Here is an 18,376-nt window from a genome sequence, read left to right on the forward strand (position 1 = left end):
AGCTACATAACTAGCTAGCTAGCTGGCTAGCTAGCTAGCTAGCTAGCTAGCTAGCTAGCTAGCGGAGGGCCAGATAGCTACCTAGCTGGCCATCCAAGTCGAATATAGTCACGCAGCTAGCTAGATAACTAGCTAGCTAGCCAGCTGGCTAGCTGGGCCAACACTTCGGAGAAGCAAATGGGCTCGAAAAGAATAGTAAGGAAGTGCAGCAGCAGCAGCAGCAGCAGCAGCAGCAGCAGCAGGACTTCCTGGTAATAGTGGTGGAAACAAAAAGTACAAATGGCAGCAGCACTTAAAACAATAAAAAGAAATAAAAAACAATAAAAAGAAATAATTACAAGAGAAATGATAATAGTAATAATAACAATAAGACCAGTGGCTGTAGTTAATATTAATGGCAAATAAAATAATAATTAAAATAATTAAAATGCAAATTAAAAAGAATAAAAATAAATAATAAAATATTAATGGCAATGGCAATAGTGGCAGAAGTGGTAGTAGAAGAAATATTAAAAAACCCTAATCGATTAACCTTAACGATGAAACGCCCCTAAACCCTAAACCCTAAACCCTAAACCCTAAACCCTAAACTCTAAACCCTAAGCCCTGAACCGCCCTTTGGCTGCTGCAGCAGTTTATGAAGAGGGAAAGAAGGCGCAGCAGCCTCGCAGTAAGACAAGACAGCTGCAACGTAAAGAAAGTAAAGTAAAGTAGCTGCAGCAGCAGCAGCAGCTGCAGCAGCATCATCTGTTGTTTGCTGCAGCTGCTGCTGCAGTTGTTTGCTGCAGCAGCTGCAGCAGCAGCTGCAGCAGCAGCTGCAGCAGCAGCTGCAGCAGCAGCTGCAGCAGCAGCCACACTCAGCAGTTTATTTTTTCTTTTTGGCTTCTTTTGCTGGCGTTCTTTCTTTGGCCTTTTGCTCAATACTTTTTCTCAAGTTATTTTGCAGGATTTGTCTGGCTAGGGGGTTGCGGCTGCGCGTTGCTGCTGCTGCTGGCGCTGCTGCTGCAGCAGCAGCAGCAGCACGAAAGGCCCTCTTGGCAGCAGCAGCAGCAGCAGCGCCGCAGCCGTGCACCTCCGGCATTGCGTGCTGCAGACAAAATCTGCTGCTGCAGTGCGGGCAGCAGCGGCCCAGCCAGTCTGCTGCTTCTTTGCATGCATGCATGCTGCAGCACTTGTTTGCTGCTTGCTGCTGCAGCAGCAGCAGCTCAAAGTCCTCCTCGCTCTCCTCCTTTCCCGCTGCAGCCTTGCCGCCCTTGCGCGCCCTTCCCCGCCCCTGCTTCCGCTGCTTCTGCTGCTGCTGCCGCTGCTGCTGCTGCTGCTGCTGCTGCTGCTGCGGCTCGGAAGCTGCTGCTGCTGCTGCTGCTGCTGCTGCTGCATCTTCTTCCCCAGAAGTCCCCAGTTCCAGCGAGCTGCTGCTCTCCTCTTGTGTCTCTTCATCTGTCTCCACTTCCGAAGGCTTTTTCTTTTCCTTTGCTGCTGCCCCTTTGCCTTTGCTGCTGCGCGCGCCCCCCGCTGCTGCTGCTGCTCCCTCCCCCCCCGCAGCAGCAGCAGCAGCAGCAGCAGCAGCAGCAGCAGCAGGCGCCCTCACCCAAACCTCCACATGCCTCTCAAGACCCTCCCCTCTAGACTCATGCCCCAGCTGCAGTTCTGCTGCCAGCTGATGCACCAGCAGCCGCTGATAAGAAGAAAGTGAACAAGGAAATGAATAATGCCATTCACTAGGGGGCCCCCGGGGGCCCCCAGGGCCCCAGGGGCCCCCGGGGCCCCCGGGGCCCCCGGGGCCCCCGGGGCCCCCGGGGCCCCCGGGGGCCCCAGACCCAGGGGGGCCCCCGGGGCCCCCGGGGCCCCCGGGGGCCCCAAACCCAGGGGGGCCCCCGGGGCCCCCGGGGGCCCCAGACCCAGGGGGGCCCCCGGGGCCCCCGGGGCCCCCAGCCCCCGGGGGGCCCCCGGGGCTCCCAGACTCTGGGGTGCCCCTGGGGCCCCCAGACTCCGGGGGGGGGCCAGGGGCCTCAGGCCCCGGGGGCCCCCCGGGGGCCCCCCTGGGCTCTAGGGGGCCCCTGGGGGCCCCCTTAGACTTCAGGGGGCCCCCTGGGGCCCCCTTAGACTCCAGGGGGCCCCCAAGGGCCCTGCGGCGCAGATCTTCAAGCAGCTGCCGCGTCTCCCTCATGAAGGCATCTTCAAGGGGAGTGGGGGCCCCTTGGGGGCCCCCCGCACTCTCGCAAGCAGCAGCAGCAGCAGCAGCAGCAGCAGCAGCAGGAGCAGCAGCAGCAGCAGGGCGGTTCCCCTGCTGTTTCTTCGGGACGCGAGGCTGTCCGTTAGCTGAGGCCGCTGCAGCGCCTTTGCCGCTGCTGCTGCTGCTGCTGGCTGGCCTTGGCTGCTGCTGCTGCTGCTGCTGCTGCTGCTGCTGCTGCAGCAGCTGCTGCAGCTGCAGCTGCTGGGGGCTTGTTTGGGGGGGCGGGTTACGGTCTCGGAGTCTCCAATAATGACTAAGTGGCTGCGGGCTCTGGTAGCAGCAACATTTAGTCTTCTGGAGTCTTCAAGAAATCCAATTAGTTTGCTGCTGTTGCTGCGGACAAGAGAAATGACAATAACTTCTTTTTCCCGCCCCTGGAACCCGTCCACAGTCTGCACGCAGACCTCCCGCAGCAGCCCCCCGCTGCTGCTGCTGCTGCTGCTGCTGCTGCTGCTGCTGCTGCTGCTGCTGCTGCTGCTGGGGGCTGCTGCTGCGTCTGCGTCTGCTGCTGCCAGCAGCTGGCGAATCAGCTGCGCCTGCGCAGCGTAAGGAGTTATAACTCCAATTTCTTTCGGAGGAATTCCAAAAACTTCGACAAGTTCTTGCACGTATTTCCGTGCAAGTGCGGCTTCTGCGCGGTTGCTGCGCGAGCAGCGCAGCCCCGCTGCTGCTGCTGCTGCTGCTGCTGCTGCAGCAGCAGCAGCAGCAGCGGCGGGGCGCGGGGGGCCCAGCTCGTCCTCCTGCAGCCAAGAGATGCCCGCCGTGTCTATCCAGACGACGGGCAGCAGCGCAGCAGCAGCAGCAGCAGCAGCAGGAGTTGCTGCAGCAAGGCTGCGGGCGTGGAGGCCAGCAGCAGCAACAAGGCGGCCGCCGTAGAAGCAGCTGCTGCTCCAGCGCATGATGTGGGGGTGCATGCGGAACTGCAGCAGCAGCTGCTGCGCTGCAGCAGACCCCAGCAGCAGCTGCTGCCGCTCAAAGAGGGACTTTCCCAAACCCTTAAAAAGGGCTTTGCTGCTCTTCACTGTCGGCGGCAGCTGCAGGTGATCTCCAGCCAACACGCAGCGCCGGCCCAGCAGCAAACTTATCCAGCAGCAAGCCTCCACCGCCTGCACCACCCACACACTCCACCTGCTGCTGCTGCTGCTGCTGCTGCTGCTGCTGCTGCTGCTGCTGCTGCTGCTGTGGTGCTGCTGCAGCAGGTGCTGCTGCAGCAGGTGCTGCTGCAGCAGGTGCTGCTGCTGCGGGTGCAGCTGCAGGTGCACAGCTGTGGCTGCAGGTGCTGCTGCTGCTGCAGTTGCTGCTGCTGCTGCTGCTGCAGCTGCTGCTGCAGCTGCTGAGGCGGCGGAAGAAAGTTATGCCGCCCAGAGTCAAAAGGAAACCAACGAGCACATAAAATGGAGCAGCAGCAGTCAGGCAGCAGCAGCAGCTAGGCAGCAGCAGCAGCCAGGCAGCAGCAGCAGCCAGGCAGCAGCAGCAACGAACAGGCAGGAGGCGTTTTTCCAGCAGCAGCAGCAGCAGCAGCAGGAACAGCAGCAGCACGAGCAGCAGCAGCAGCAGGAGCTGACCTGGGCGGCCTCGTCTACGACGACGACATCGAAGGGCAGCGGCCGTTCCTTATCAGCAGCATCCCCGCCTTTGCTGCTGCTGCTGCTGCTGCTGCTGCTGCTGCTGCTGCTGCTGCCCCTGGCGAGCCGCTGCAGCGCAGGATCTGCTGCTCCTGCGCAAGTGGCAAAAACAATTGGAGCTGCTGCGAGGGTTTCTCGAAGAGCTTTCTTTTGCTGCTGCTGCAGCTCCTTGCGGAGGCGCTTGGCTTCTGCGCGCAGCTCGCGGCGCCGCTCCCGCTGCTGCTGCTGCTGCTGCTGCTGCTGCTGCTGCTGCTGCTGGCGGCCAAGCTCGCGCAGCACGCTGTCCAGCTCATTCTTCAAGTCCCTCAAAAGCTCTCCAGAGTCACTTTTAAATTGCTGCTGCTCCAAACAAAATGCTGCCAGCTGCTCGTCCACCCGCGCGGGGTGGCCTATTCGCACGCAGCGCCGCAGCTGCTGCAGCAGCAGCTGCCCCCTGCTGCTGCTGCTGCTGCTGCTGCTGCTGCTGCTGCTGCTGCTGCTGCTGCTTTTGCCGCTGCCGCTGCTGCTGCCGCCGCTGCTGCTGCTGCCACTGCTGCCGCCGCCGCCGCTGCCGCCGCTGCTGCTGCCGCTGCTGCTGCTGCCGCTGCTGCTGCTGCTGCTGCTGCTGCTGCTGCTGCAGCAGGCCCTGGCCACTGCAAGGCAGCGCTCGAGGAGGTTGTCCACAGCGACGTTGCTGGGGGCGACGGCGAGGACGCGGCAGCCTGCTGCCAGCAGCTGCAGCAGCAGCTCAACTGCAGCAGCAGTTTTGCCAGTGCCGGGGGGCCCGTGGATTAAAGCCAAGTCCAGAGAAAGCAGCCCCAAGTAAACAGCTTGCTGCTGCTGCTGCGTCAGCCCCGGGCTGAACCAGGGGCCCCCGGGGGCCCCTGCTGCTTGCTGCTGCAGCGCTGCTGCTGGCAGCAGCACTTCGCGCCAGTCCCGCAGCAGCGGCTCGCCCCGCGCGCCCGCCGCCCCTGCTGCTGCTGCTGCTGCAGCAGCAGCAGCAGCAGCAGCAGCGGGCCCCGTGCTGCCAGCAGCAGCAGCAGCAGGAAACGGCAAGAACCGGGGCCGAGACTTCCCGAAGCAAACTGCCACCAAGTGCTGCGCGGGGCTGCTCTCTGAGCTGTCCAGCAGCAAACGGCGCAGCGCAGCTTTTTGTCTTTTAATTGTAACTTCATTGGCCACCAAACAAAGGGTATAGACGGGGCCCCAGGGGCCCCCGGGGGGCCCCCCCGGGGGCCCCCCCGGGCTGCTGCAGCCAAGCTTCAGCAGCAGCTTCGTCAAAAGCCACACTTATTCCCCAAGGAAGAATCTTGTGGACAACTCCAGAGGCCACTGCGCTGCTGCTGCCAGCAATGGGCCTGTCGTGGGGGAAAACGCCCACAATGTCCCCCGGGGAGAGCCGGTGCTGCTGCTGCTGCTGCTGCTGCTGCTGCTGCTGCTGCTGCTGCTGCGGGGAGGAGTGCAGCTGCTGCAGCGCAGCACGCTTGCAGGTAAAAGACACCAGCGTGCGGCCATATAAGCCAGAAGTCACTTCAGTCACAACGAGCCGCGGCAGCGCCACGCCGGAGTCCGCGAGCTGCTGCAGCGAGAGGCTCTGCAGCAGCTCCTCGAGTTCAGCTTTTTCTGCTGCTGCTTCCTCGCTCAGCAGCGCCTCGTGCAGCTCCACAAACTCCTCCACGGCGCTCCCCATTGCAGCAGCAAACGCAGTGGACCACTCAAGTGGACCACTGGTCCTTTCTGGCGGCCGCTGGCTGGCGGGAGGGCGCCTGCGGGAGGCGCCGCCCAGCTCCGCGCGAAGACCCCCCCCAAACCGCGCCCATTGAACTGCCTACGAAGTGATCACCCAGTCCGTTGAATGCAGCTTCTCAAATGATGCGGATTTGCAAAAAAGAATTCAAAAAGGCCGCAGGTTTCTCCCCAAAAAGTCCAAGTTCCTCCGGGCGGCTCCCGAAGTCCAAGGCGCAGTGTCGGCTGTCCGGCGGTACAATAGGAAACGCCTGCGCCAGGTGCTGCCAATTATATCTTTTTGGAATTCACAATTAACATTAAAATAAATAATAAAAAGAATAAATATAACAATAAAGAAAATGATGAACTTTTACTGCGGGAAGTCCCGTTGGGGGCTCCGCTCAGAGCAGCTTCCGCCTGCATGCGCCTTCTCGCTGCAGCAGCTGCCAGCGACAGTCCGCACGACAAATCGAGCAGATTTCTCCAATTTTCGTCTTTTTAAACTTCTTCAGCATCAGTTATGCCGCATTTAAAGGTAATTTCACGAAAAATAAACAGCATTTGGGTCATTTGGCCCCTCCAGCCGCCAGGCCATTCGAGTTCGGCGCTGGAAGCGGCAGTTCAAGTTTTCGTGCAGTGTCTGTACACCCCAATTGAGCCGCCAAATGCTCACAAAAGACTTTTCTAGCGGCCAGTTTTAGAAGAGTTATAATACAACTAAATTAATTTACTCTAATATAGTGTTTGGAGTTGTTATTAGATTAAAAAAATGTAAATTTATATTAAAAATATTTCTTTTAATGGTAATTCTGCCGTATTAGTAGATAAAATTTAAATCCAGTAAGATCTCGTATATTTGGAACTATTCCTAAATTAAGTCTCTCAATAATGGCAAATTCAGCTGCGCCGAGGGGCCAGCTGCAGCAGCTGCAGCAGCAGCAGCAGCAGCTAAATTGCCGAACGACTGCTGCTGCTGGTGCTATTGCTGCCGCTGCTGCTGTTGCAACTGCTGCTGCTGCAGCTGCTGCTGCTTCTGCTGCTGCTGCTGGCCTCAACGCAGGCCTGGTGCAGCAGGGGCTGCTGCGGAGCTGCTGCGCACGCCCCTGCTGCACTGCAGCAGCAGCAGCAGCAGCAGCAGCAGCAGCATCTGCTGGCCCAGGGCAGCAGCAAACAAATAAAAACCAAGCAGCAAAAAACATTTTTAATTTCAATTAAAAAGGGCCTGAGGTCTAAGCAGCTCGAATTAAAAATGGAATAAAAAAAGAAATTGAATTTCATTTTAATTCCATTTTTAATTCTAGTTTGAACTGCAGTTCAAATCTGAACTTCAACTCTACTGCGAAACAAAATTTAAACTTCAAATCCAAACTCTAACTCTAATCTTTATTCAAATTCAAATTAAAACTCAAATTTAAATTTAAATTTAAAATCAAATTTAAATTTAAATTTAAATTTAAATTTAAATTTAAATTTAAATTTGATTTTAAATTTGAATTTAAATTCAACTTCCAATTAAGTCTGTAGTTCCAATTCGAGTTCCAGGCCAAATTCAATTTGGATTCAAATTCAGTTTTAAATCTAATTCAAATTAAATTGGATTTAAATTTAAATTTAATTTTAAATTTAATTTTAAATTTAATTTTAAATTTAATTTTAAATTTAATTTTAAATTTAATTTCAAATTTAATTTTAAATCCAATTCAATTTGAAACTCAGTTTCGAATTTGAATTTGAATTTTTGTTCAAGTTGAATTTCTGATTCGAATTCGTCTTCTCATTGAATTTCTTTTTTTAAATTTAATTTTAAATAAAACTTTTGATTTAAAAATAAATAAAAAGAATTTAATTCAAGTTTTAATTCAAGTTCAGATCCAGTCAAGAAAGAAGGCTGTTTACCACCACGTCGGGCTGCAGCAGCGCACAAACAGCAGCGGCAGCAGCAGCAGCAGCAGCAGCAGCAACAACAACGCAGCAGTTCTTTCCCTAAACATTCAAGCAGACAAAGCTGCTGCTGCTGCATGCATGCGCCTCAGCTGCTGCTGCCGCATGCATGCGTTCCAGCTGCAGCAGCAGCAACGCCAGCGCTGCTGCTGCTGCTGCTGCTGCTGCTGCTGCTGCAGACTGCTGCTTCCCTCCTCTGCACTAAACCCCTCAACGTGCCCAGTAGACGCAGCAGCTTCTCAATAACGACGCAAACACGTCAATCGTACGTACGTACGAACAGTTGCATGCATGCAACTGCATGCATGCATGCAACTGCATGCAAGGTGCTGCATGCATGCATGCATGCATGCAACTGCATGCAAGCAGCTGCATGCATGCATGCATGCATGCATGCAACTGCATGCATGCACGCATGCAACTGCATCATGCATGCATGCATGCATGCATGCAGGACTTACGTTGAGTCTTTTCAAGTTTTGGTACTTTTGGCCAGTGCCCACGAAGACAATTGGCTGCCCCGTGATGTACGCCATGCTGAGGGCAGCTCCTACCTGCGGGCCCGCCAAAGCCTCTAAACCCTAAACCCTAAACCCTAAACCCTAAACCCTAAACCCTAAACCGTGGGCCCTAAACCCTAGCCCTAGACACCAAACCCTGCACTGCGCGCTGCGCCTATGCACAAGCAAACGCTACCAGGCCTCGCAAGCATCAACGTCAGGGTTTAGGGCCTAGGGTTTAGGGCCTAGGGTTTAGGGTTTAGGGTTTAGGGTTTGGTATTCTTGCCTTGTCATCGACTGTGTCAAATTTCGTCAGCAGAATTCCGTCTATCAGCCGGGGAGCGGAGCCCTGCGCAAAACAAAAAAGCAATAGAAGCCACAATGCATGCAGCAGCAGCAGCAGCAGCAGCAGCAGCAGCAGCAGCAGCAGCAGCAGCAGCAGCAGCAGGGCCGGACTTTGGTGGGGTTGTTGGCGAGCGCCTGGTTGAACTTCTTGAGCTGATCAACTCCGTCGTTTCCAACAAGAGCTTCTCCAACAAAAAGAATTAAATCTGGATTATTTAAATCCACAAGTTTCGCGAGCGCCCGCATCAAAGGCTCGTTGTCCTGGTGTACGTACACCCCAACGCAGCAGCAGCACACGCAGCAGCAGCAGCAGCGGCTCACCAGCAAGGCCGCCCCAGCAGCAGCAGCAGCAGCAGCAAAAACGGCCTCAGCAGCAGCAAAGAAGGCGCCCTTCAGCAGCAGCAGCGAAAGCGGCCCCTCAGGAGCAGCAAAGGGGGCTCTTAGCAGCAGCAAAAGCAGCAGCAGCAGCAAGAATGAAAAGGCAGCAACGCCACAACCGCAGCAAAATCCCGTTGCTTCACTCGAAACGGCAGCAGCAGCGGCAAGAACAGCAGCAGCAAAACCAAGAACAGCAGCAGCAGCACCAAGGACAGCAGCAGCACCATCAAGGCCAGCAGCAGCAGCAGCAGCAAGAACAGCAGCAGCAGCAGCCGCAGCAAGAACAGCAGCAGCAGCAGCAGCAGCAAGAATAGCAGCAGCAAAACCAAGAACAGCAGCAGCAGCCGCAGCAAGAACAGCAGCAGCAGCAGCAGCAGCAAGAACAGCAGCAGCAAAACCAAGAACAGCAGCAGCAGCAGCAAGAACAGCAGCAGCAGCAGCAGCAAGAACAGCAGCAGCAGCAGCAGCAGCAGCAGCGGGAGGCACCTGCATGCGGCCCGCAGTGTCGACCAAAACGACATCAGCTCCAGTCTCTTTTGCATGCGCGAGGGCTTCTTTGCAAATTGCTGCTGCGTCTTTGCCGTAGCCCTTTTCGAAAAGGGGGATTTCGAGGCACCTGCAGCAGCAAAGGCCACCCAGAAGCCAGTCAGCAGCAGCAGCAGCAGCTGCTGCTGCAGCAGCAGCAGCAGCAGCAGCTGCAGCAGCAGCAGCAGCAGCAGCAGCAGCGAGAACAGCGGCGAAAGCGGCTGCGCCAGAAGAAAGCCAGCAGCAGCACGACGCACAGCCGCAGCATTCGCAGCAGCAGCAGCAGCGACAACAGCAGCAGCAGCAGCAGCAGCAGCAGCAGCAGCAGCAGCAGCAGCAGCAGGACCTTGCATGCGTGCGGAGCTGCTCGACGGCTCCAGCCCGAAAAGTGTCGCAAGCAGCAATTAAGACATTTAAGCCTCCTTTCTGCGCGCATGCATGCAGCCCCCTCGGGTGTACGTACACCCCAGCAGCCCCCACCCCACACCCCCATGCAGCAGCACGCACGGCCACACCGGACTGCACGGATTGCTGCTGCTGCTGCTGCTGCTGCTGCTGCTACTCTTGCTGCTGCTGCTGCTACTCTTGCTGCTGCTGCTGCTGCTGCTACTCTTCCTGCTGCTACTCTTCCTGCTGCTGCTGCCTCTGCTGCTGCTACTCTTCCTGCTGCTACTCTTGCTGCTGCTGCTGCTGCTGCTGCTGCTGCTGCTGCTGCTGCTGCTGCTGCTGCTGCTGCTGCTGCTGCTCTGCTGCTGCTGCTGCTGCTGCTGCTGCTGCTGCTGCTGCTGCTGCTGCTGCTGCTGCTGCTGCTGCTGCTGACGTGTTTGAGGTAGTAAGCGACTTTGGCGAGGTTGGTGGATTTGCCGACGCCGTTGATGCCCAAAAAGACGACCGAGAAAACGCGGCCCTCCGCCCGCGCTTGCAGACAAAGCCCCAACACGTCCACTGACCTGCATGCATGCAAAACGCATGCATGCATGCAAAACGCATGCATGCATGCATGCAAAACGCATGCATGCATGCATGCATGCATGCATGCAAAACGCATGCATGCATGCATGCAAAGGGCATGCGTGCTGGCTTGCTTTTTGGGCTCGCGTAGTGGCGCATGCAGGAGGCACATGTGCATGCATGCATGCATGCATGCATGCATGCGTAACATTCTGCATGCACTCTGCATGCATTTTGCATGCATGCATGCATGCATGCACTCTGCATGCATGCATGCATGCAAAGTGCGGAGTTACCTTTTTGGGGTGAGGAGTTTCACAATGGCCTCTTTGACAGCCCTCTTGACTGTCTGGTGTACAGACACCAGAGTGGGGGTTTTTGTGCCCAAGAGGTTTTTTTTGACACTCAGCAGCAGCAAATCCGTGACCTCTTCAGCCACGTTCTTTGCTGCAGCAGCAGCAGCAGCAGCAGCAGCAGCAGCAGCAGGGGGCGGGGATGTTGGGGGGAAGGCAAATGTGAGGGGACAGACAAATGCAGAGAAGTGAAGAAAAGGAGGAATAAAGAAAAGAAAAACAAAAAAGAAGATAAAGTTTCTAAAAAGAGCAGCAGCAAAAAGAGAAGACAGAAGCAAAACAGCAGCAGAGAAGAAAAGATAAAAGTAAAAAGAATTACCAAAAGACGCGCAGAGGCGAAGAGGATATTAAAAGAACAAGAAAAAGAGAGGCAAAAAAAGAGACAAATGGAGACAAAACGAGGCAAAAGAAGAAAAAAATGGAAGAAATAAAATGCAAAAATATAAAAATAAAAAAGAAAATAAAAAAAAACGAAAAAGCAAAAAAAATAGGGATTGGGGTGTATGTACACACCGGAAAAGTGCTGCCGGAAATACGGAAGGACTTCTTCGATGTCGCTTTCGTCCAGGACTTTATTGCCTTTATGAGGACAAAAAAGAACAAATAAAAGAAAATAAACAAATAAATATTTAAATATATTTAATTTAATTTATTTAAAACTGAAAATCAAAAAAATTCGGCTTTTGAGTCGCGCGCGACGCCACCAGCGTTGAGGTGTACAGACACCCCAAACACACACACAAGCCCGTCGAAATGAAAATAAAAATAAAATAAATAAAAATGAAAAATAAAATTAAATTAAAATTAAATAAAATTAAAATAAAATTAAATTAAAATAATAAAGGAAGAAATAAAGAAACAAACGGAGCAAATGGAGAGAGAAATAAAAGGACAAATTAAAAGAGAAATAAAAACAGAAAAGTTGAAATAAAAGAAATGAAAAAGAGACAAATAAAGACAAACTAAAATATAAAAATAAAAACAAAAATAAAAATAAAAATAAAAATAAAAATAAATAAAAAGAAAGACCTGCTATTTTCTGCAGCGATTTGGGCAAGAAGCTGAGCCAGCTGCCTTCTGCTGCTGCTGCTGCTGCTGCTGCTGCTGCTGCTGCTTCTGTTTCCTCTTCAGAAGACTGGCTGTCCGAATCAGCACCTGCAGCGCAGCAAAACTGATAAATTAATTTAATTTAATTTAATTTAATTTAATTTAATTATTTAAATTTAATTAAATTCGAATAAAATCAATTAAATATAAATCGAAATTATAATGCAAAAGAGGCAGGTGCAACTTCGATTTCTTTTCAAAGTCCCAGTCTGTTGCTGCTGCTGCTAACACATCTGTTGCTGCTGCTGCTGCTGCTGCTGCTAACATATCTGCTGCTGCGGCTGTTGCTAAGATATCTGCTGCTGCTGCTAACATATCTGCTGTTGCTGCTGCTGCTAACATATCTGCTGCTGCTGCTGCTGCTGCTGCTGCTAACCTATCTGGTGAACGCACCATATGTTTTGCGCTCTATTGCATGCGCAGCCCCGTCGCCGTTCCCTGTCTTCTTGCTGCAGCAGCAGCAGCAGCAGCAGCAGCAGCAGCGGCAGCAGCAGCAGCAGCAGCGGCAGCAGCAGCAGCAGCACGGCGAGCGTCACAGGATGCAAAGCGAATGAGAACTCATTCCTTTGCTCCCTTCTGCAGCAGCAGCAAGAGCAGCAAGAGCAGCAGCAGCAGCAGCAATGGTAGCAACTGCAGCAGCAGCAACAGCAGCAAAAGCACCTGTAGTCAAGGGCCTCCATGCTTTTCTTTGTCACTTTGTTTTCGGTCCAGTAGCCAGCAGCAGCAGCAGCCTCTGCAGCAGCAGCAGCAGCAGCACAGGCAGCGACGCAGCAACAGCAGCAGATAAGGAAGCAGCAGCACTCCATGCTTGCTGCATCTGCTGCACCGGCAAAAGCTGCAGCAGCAGCAGATATGTTGGAAGCAGCAGCAACAGATATGCTAGCAGCAACAGCAGCAACAGCAGCAACAGATAAGCTGGCGACTCCAGCAGCTCCAGCAGCAGCAGATACGTTGACAGCAGCAGCAGCAGATATGCCAGCAGCAGCAGCAGCAGCAGATACGTTGACAGCAGCAGCAGCAGCAGCAGATACGCCAGCAGCAGCAGCAGCAGCAGCGAGAGCAGCAGCAGCAGCAGCAGCAGCAGCAGGAAGTCTCACTGGGGCTTCCCCCTTTGTCTTTGGCCTTTTTGGCCTGCTTGGACTCTCTGTTTCTCCCGTGCTGCTGCCGCTGCTGCTGCTGCTGCTGCTGCTGCTGCTGCTGCTGCTGCTGCGGGGGGGCCTCCTGCCGCTTCTGCTGCGCCCGAGCCAATATGTGCAAAAAGGTTTCGTCAAAAGGGTCGGGGCCGCCGCCCACCTTCAGCGGGTAGTCCAGCACTGCGCCCCAAACCCTAAACCCTAAACCCTAAACCCTAAACCCTAAACCCTAAACCCTAAGCCCTCAGCCACGCCCTAAACCCTAAGCCCTAAGCCCCAAACCCTAAACCCTAAACCCTATCGAGGGGTTTTGCAGACAGACGCGGGGTCGCTGTCGCTGAACAGCGCCCCATCACCCTAAACCCTAAACCCCAAACCCTAAACCCTAAACCCTAAACCCTAAACCCTAAGCAGCTAGCAGCCCAGGAGCGAGAGACAAGCCTTGGGGGCCCCCAAGGGGCCCCTAAGGGACTTGCTGCTGCTGCGCCTCTGCTGCCCCCTGGGGGCCCCTGCGAAGCCCCGGGGGCCCCTTCCAGACCCGCTGCTGCTGCTGCTGCTGCTGCTGCTGCTGCTGCTGCTGCTGCTGCTTACTGTCGCTGAGGCCGTGGACGTGCTGCGCGAAGGCAGCAGCAGTTTGCTGCAGCAGCAAATCGACGAGAGCCACATTTCGAAGGCCCGAATAAGCAGCAGCAAAAAAAAGCTGCAAAGGGTTTAAACAAACCCACTGAAAAGACAAACCCCCGAAGTTCGCGCTGCTGCTGCCAGCGCGCTCCTGCATGCACAGCAGCAGCAGCAGCAGCAGCAGCAAATGCAGCAGCAGCGAAGCAGCAGCAGCAGCAGCGGCGGCAGCAGCAAACGCAGCAGCGGGAGGCTCTCTCGCAGCCGATCCGCAGGGCCTTCCACTCCCAAGCGGGGCCTCTGCGTTGCTGCTGCTGCTGCTGCTGCAGAAGCAGAAGCAGCAGCAGCAGCAGCAGCAGCAGCAGCAGCAGCAGCAGCAGACACGAGAGAAAGAAGAAGCATGCAGAAGCAAACGCAAACACTGCAGCCACGGCGGTGGGGACCCAGGGGCCCCCTGTGGGGCCCCAAGGGCCAGCTGGGCAGCTGGCTCAGCTAGCTAGCTAGCTAGCTAGCTAGCTAGCTAGCTAGGGTAGCGAGCTAGCTAGCTAGCCAGGGTAGCTAGCTAGCTAGCTAGCTGGGGCAGTTTCCAGGCGAGTAGCTCCTCGGGATTGCAACCAGGAGCTGGCGCCTAGCTAGCCAATTGGCTAGCTAGCTAGCTAGCCAGCTAGCTAGCTAGCTAGCTAGCTGGCTAGCTAGCTAGCTAGCTAGCTGGGGATTAATTTACCTCCAGGAGGACATTCTCAATGAGCTGACATAAGGACTTCAGGGGCGCCTTAGAGAAGCAAAAGCCCCACAGCAAAACCCCCCCGCGGGTGAAGCAGCAGCAGTAGTCCAGCATTGGCTTTGCTGCTGCTGCTGCTGCTGCTGCTGCTGCTGCTGCTGCTGCTGCTGCTGCTTGAGTCCGAGTCAAGATTGCTGCTGCTGCGGAGACAGACGCAGGCAGCGGCTGCAAAGCGGCACCACAGGAGGCCCCGAGAAGCGGCGCGCGCAGAGCCAGGCAAAGCTGCTAGGGTTTAGGGTTTAGGGTTTAGGGTTTAGGGTTTAGGGCCGGCGCTGCATGCGAGTTGCGAGCCGCGGCGCTGCCGCCTCCGCCTGAAAAGAAGAGAACTGAGGGTTTAGGGTTTCGGATTCAGCAGGCGGCGCCCTAGGGTTTAGGGTTTAGGGTTTAGGGTTTAGAGACATTGGAAGAATAAACCCTCAGCTGCAGCAACCCCGGAATGGCAGCTCTCGGGTCTGCGCGGGGGCCCCCGGCGCCAGCGCGGAGGCTTCTGCTTGAAAATGCTTCAAATAAAGTTCAATTTCTTTTTATTTATTTAATTTTATTCTTTTTAAATATTATTGCGAACAAAAAGAGCCATTTTGAGCCCTAGTGACGCCCCATCGGCTGAGGTGTACATACACCGGCGCCGCTGCGCCGTCTGCAGACACCGCGAACTGTCTGTACACCCGGCGCGCCTCCGCCGTTTTCCGACTATTTGTTCCATCTATTCATTAATTACTTATTTATTTTTCATTTACTTTTTGCTTTTTGCAGAATCATTTGTTTTGTCTCGCCAGTTCACCTGCTGCAGCTGCTGCAGCAGATGCTCGAGCCCAGCAGTCGGCAGCAGCGCAGCGCGCCCACAGTTTGTGGTTCAGGGTTTAGGGTTTAGGGTTTAGGGTTTAGGGTTTGGCGGGCCTGTAGGTAACACTGGCCACTCCACGTTCACAATGGCCCCAGAAAGCAGCTGAGGAAACAGCAGCGCCAACTCAAACTACAAAGAACCGAAGTGACCCGGAGGCCTAGGGTTTAGGGTTTAGGGTTTAGGGTTTAGGGTTTAGGGTTTAGGTTTCCAGGCTTTTGAAAGGCTCCACAGCAAGCCACAGCCAGCAAACCCTACCGGGCAAACCCGAGTCTCTCCTTTTTGCTGTCGAAAACCCTTTGGGGCCCCCCTAACCCTTTTGGGGCCCCCCGGGGGCCCCCTTAACCCATGGGGGTCTTGGGGGGCCCCTGTGGGGCCCCTGTGGGGCCCCTCGAGGGCCTCTAGGAGGCTTCGAGGGGCCCTTTGGGGCCCCCCGGGGCCCTCCAGAGGGCCCACAGGGGGCCCCTTGGGGGCCCCTAAGGACCCTTTTGGGGGCTTCTTGGGGGCTTTTGGGCTCCCTGGGGGCCCCTGTACCCTTTATGGGGCCCTCTGGGGGCCCCCCTGGGGGCCCCAAAGGGTTGATGCTGCCCTTGGGGGCCCCTGCTGCTGCAATTCGATTTGTGGCATTAAATTCCCTTCTTTTAAATCATTTATTGATCGGTTGATGCTGCCCTTGGGGGCCCCTGCTGCTGCAATTCGATTTGTGGCATTAAATTCCCTTCTTTTAAATCATTTATTGATTTATCTTTATTGCCAAATTATAATAAAGAAAAGAATTTCCCTCAAAGAGGGGCCCCACACTTGGGGGCCCCCAGCTAGGGGCCCCCAAGTGCGAGGCCCCAGTTGGGGCCCCTCTAGCGCATTAGGTACCCACAAAGGGGCCCCTCGCAGCAGCAGGGGCCCCTCGTGAAGGGGCCCCCTGGGGGCCCCCCGGGGGCCCCCGGGGGGCCCCCTGGGGGCCCCTTGGGGGCCCCTTGGGGGCCCCCGGAGGGCACTTCATGGTAAGGGGCCCCTAGGGGCAGCAGCCTTTTTATTGGAGGGCCCCTGGGGGCCAGCCAATGGAAAGGCTGCTGCTGTTGTTCTTTTGCTGCTGCTTTTTTGGAAACTGTTTTTGCTGCTGTTATTCTCTTTAACTTTATTTTGCATTTTTAAATTAGAAATCAGACCTGCTGCCAGCCTCGAGAGCAGCGGGAGCAGCAACAGCAGCCGCAGCAGCAGCAGCAGCAGCAGCAGCAGCAACCCCAGCAGCAGCAAAAGCTGCTGCAGCAGCAGCAGCACTCTGCTGCAGCAGCGCGGCAGCAACAGGCAGCAGGCAGCTGCGCTGGAGGCCTCTGGCAGCAGCAATTAGAGCGAAAAATGGACAGCAGCAGCAACAGAGCAGCAGCAAATAAGCAAACAAAAGATTAAAAAGAAATAAAAGCAATAATTAATTATTTATTTTCAATTTTAAATGAAAAATAAAATTAAAAATCACGAACATGTCACGGGCGGATGGTGTAGTGGTATCACGCCTGATTTGCATTCAGGAGGTCCCGGGATCAATCCCCGGTCCGTCCACTTATTTCACTTTTCTATCGACAGCAGCAGCAACAGAGCAGCAGCAAATAAGCAAACAAAAGATTAAAAAGAAATAAAAGCAATAATTAATTATTTATTTTCAATTTTAAATGAAAAATAAAATTAAAAATCACGAACATGTCACGGGCGGATGGTGTAGTGGTATCACGCCTGATTTGCATTCAGGAGGTCCCGGGATCAATCCCCGGTCCGTCCACTTATTTCACTTTTCTATTTTTGAAATTAAAATAAAATTAGTTTTTGTTTTAAATTTTAAAATTAAAATAAAAATGATTTTCTTCTTTGTTTTCGAATTCAAATCCGCTTCATTTAAACCCGGAGAGCTGCGTGTACACCCCAGCGTCCGGGCTCTCAGCTGTACGTACACCCGGGATCGCCAAACTCAAAAATTAACTCCAAAGTTGAATTTTACATTTTATTTCTTTTATTTAAACAAAAAAGTTCTTTTATTTCTAATTTTAAATCATTTTTAAATCATTTTCCACTCAGCATTTGCTCGCAAGGCCCCAGTGAGGCCCCCGGGAACTCTTTCTTGGGGCCCCCCTGGGGGCCCCCCAATCTGTACCCTCTAGGGCCCCTTGGGGGCCCCCTCAGAGCCCTTTTAGGGGCCCCTGGGGGCCCCCTTAAGGGCCCCTTCTTTTAGGGTTTGTTTGGGTTTAGGAATTTGAGAAGAAGACCCGGAAAAGTGTATTTAAGAAGAAATGGATTTATTTCAAAGTTGGGAAAAGTCGGGAAGATGAGCTGAATTGATTTTAAGTTGTTTATTGACTATTTATTTTATTTTGTTTTGTTTTATTTTGTTTTTATTTTTTTGTTTTATTTTATTTTTTAATTCTTTTCTTTTTATTTCTTTTTCCTTCTCCCCTTTTTCCTCTTCTCTGCTGCTCCCCGGGGGCCCCCTTGGCGCTCTTTGGGGCACTGCAGCAGCAGCAGCAGCAGCAGCAGCAGCAAAAGGCTGCTACGAGTTGAATTGAAAAGCGACAAAGGAAGCAGCAACAGCAGCAGCAGCAGCAGCAACAGCGGCTGCAGCAGCAGCAGCAGCATCTGGGGAGGAGGACCGCGAAATCTCACTCTCAGAGCGCACAGCAGCAGCAGCAGCAGCAGCAGCAGCTGCAGCAGCAGCGACAGAGCAGCAGCAGCAACAGCAGCAGCAGCAGCAGCAGCAGCATTAATTCATTATTCCCTCCAGCCTCAGAGTTCTGCTGCGGAGGCGACGCACAAAAAAGAATAAATGAATAAATGAAACAAATAAAAATAAAATTATAAAAAGCTATAAATAACAGTTTAAATAAATAAATAAATAAATAAATAAATAAATAAATAAATAAATAAATAAATAAATAAATAAATAAATAAATAAATGGAAATATAAAGAAAACAAAAGGCAAGCAGCAGCAAAACCCTTTTGGGTTTTCTTTTCAAAAAGACAAAAAGAAAAAAATGAGTCAAAGAAACCCCGTGAGCTGTCTGTACACCTCAGAGCTGCCTATACACCCCAGAGCTCCCTATACACCCCAGAGCTGCCTATACACTCCAGATTAAATTTAATTTTAAATTTAATTTTAAATTTAATTTTAAATTTAATTCAATATGAAATTCAGTGTCTCCGCCTTTTTGCTTCCAAACGCCTCGCCTTTTAAACGCCGAGAAGCTGCTGCTGCTGCTGCTGCTGCTGCTGCTGCTGCTGTTGCTGCTGCTGCTGCTGCTGCTGCTGCTGCCGCTGCTCCCCAGCAGCGCATTATTGAAAATTAAGCGAAGTT

General features: G+C 53.5%; 1 protein-coding gene across 1 annotated transcript; it reads right to left on the minus strand.

Annotated features, from left to right (window-relative positions):
• Positions 1 to 865: 865 nt before the first annotated feature.
• Positions 866 to 14,254, minus strand: ENH_00072870 (DNA-binding protein, putative; the record flags this gene model as incomplete). Its single annotated transcript, XM_013582671.1, has 15 exons — positions 866 to 2,503; positions 2,575 to 3,339; positions 3,799 to 4,952; positions 5,128 to 5,665; positions 7,968 to 8,087; positions 8,463 to 8,612; positions 9,216 to 9,345; positions 9,770 to 10,204; positions 10,502 to 10,652; positions 11,588 to 11,713; positions 12,059 to 12,114; positions 12,326 to 12,398; positions 12,763 to 12,978; positions 13,390 to 13,570; positions 14,141 to 14,254. 15 exons carry the CDS (start codon positions 14,252 to 14,254, stop codon positions 866 to 868), a joined length of 5,847 nt encoding a protein of 1,948 aa, XP_013438125.1.
• Positions 14,255 to 18,376: the final 4,122 nt, after the last annotated feature.

Source organism: Eimeria necatrix, genomic scaffold (genome assembly GCF_000499385.1).
Source record: "Eimeria necatrix Houghton genomic scaffold, Enh_scaff71, whole genome shotgun sequence".
Lineage (NCBI taxonomy): Eukaryota > Apicomplexa > Conoidasida > Eucoccidiorida > Eimeriidae > Eimeria > Eimeria necatrix.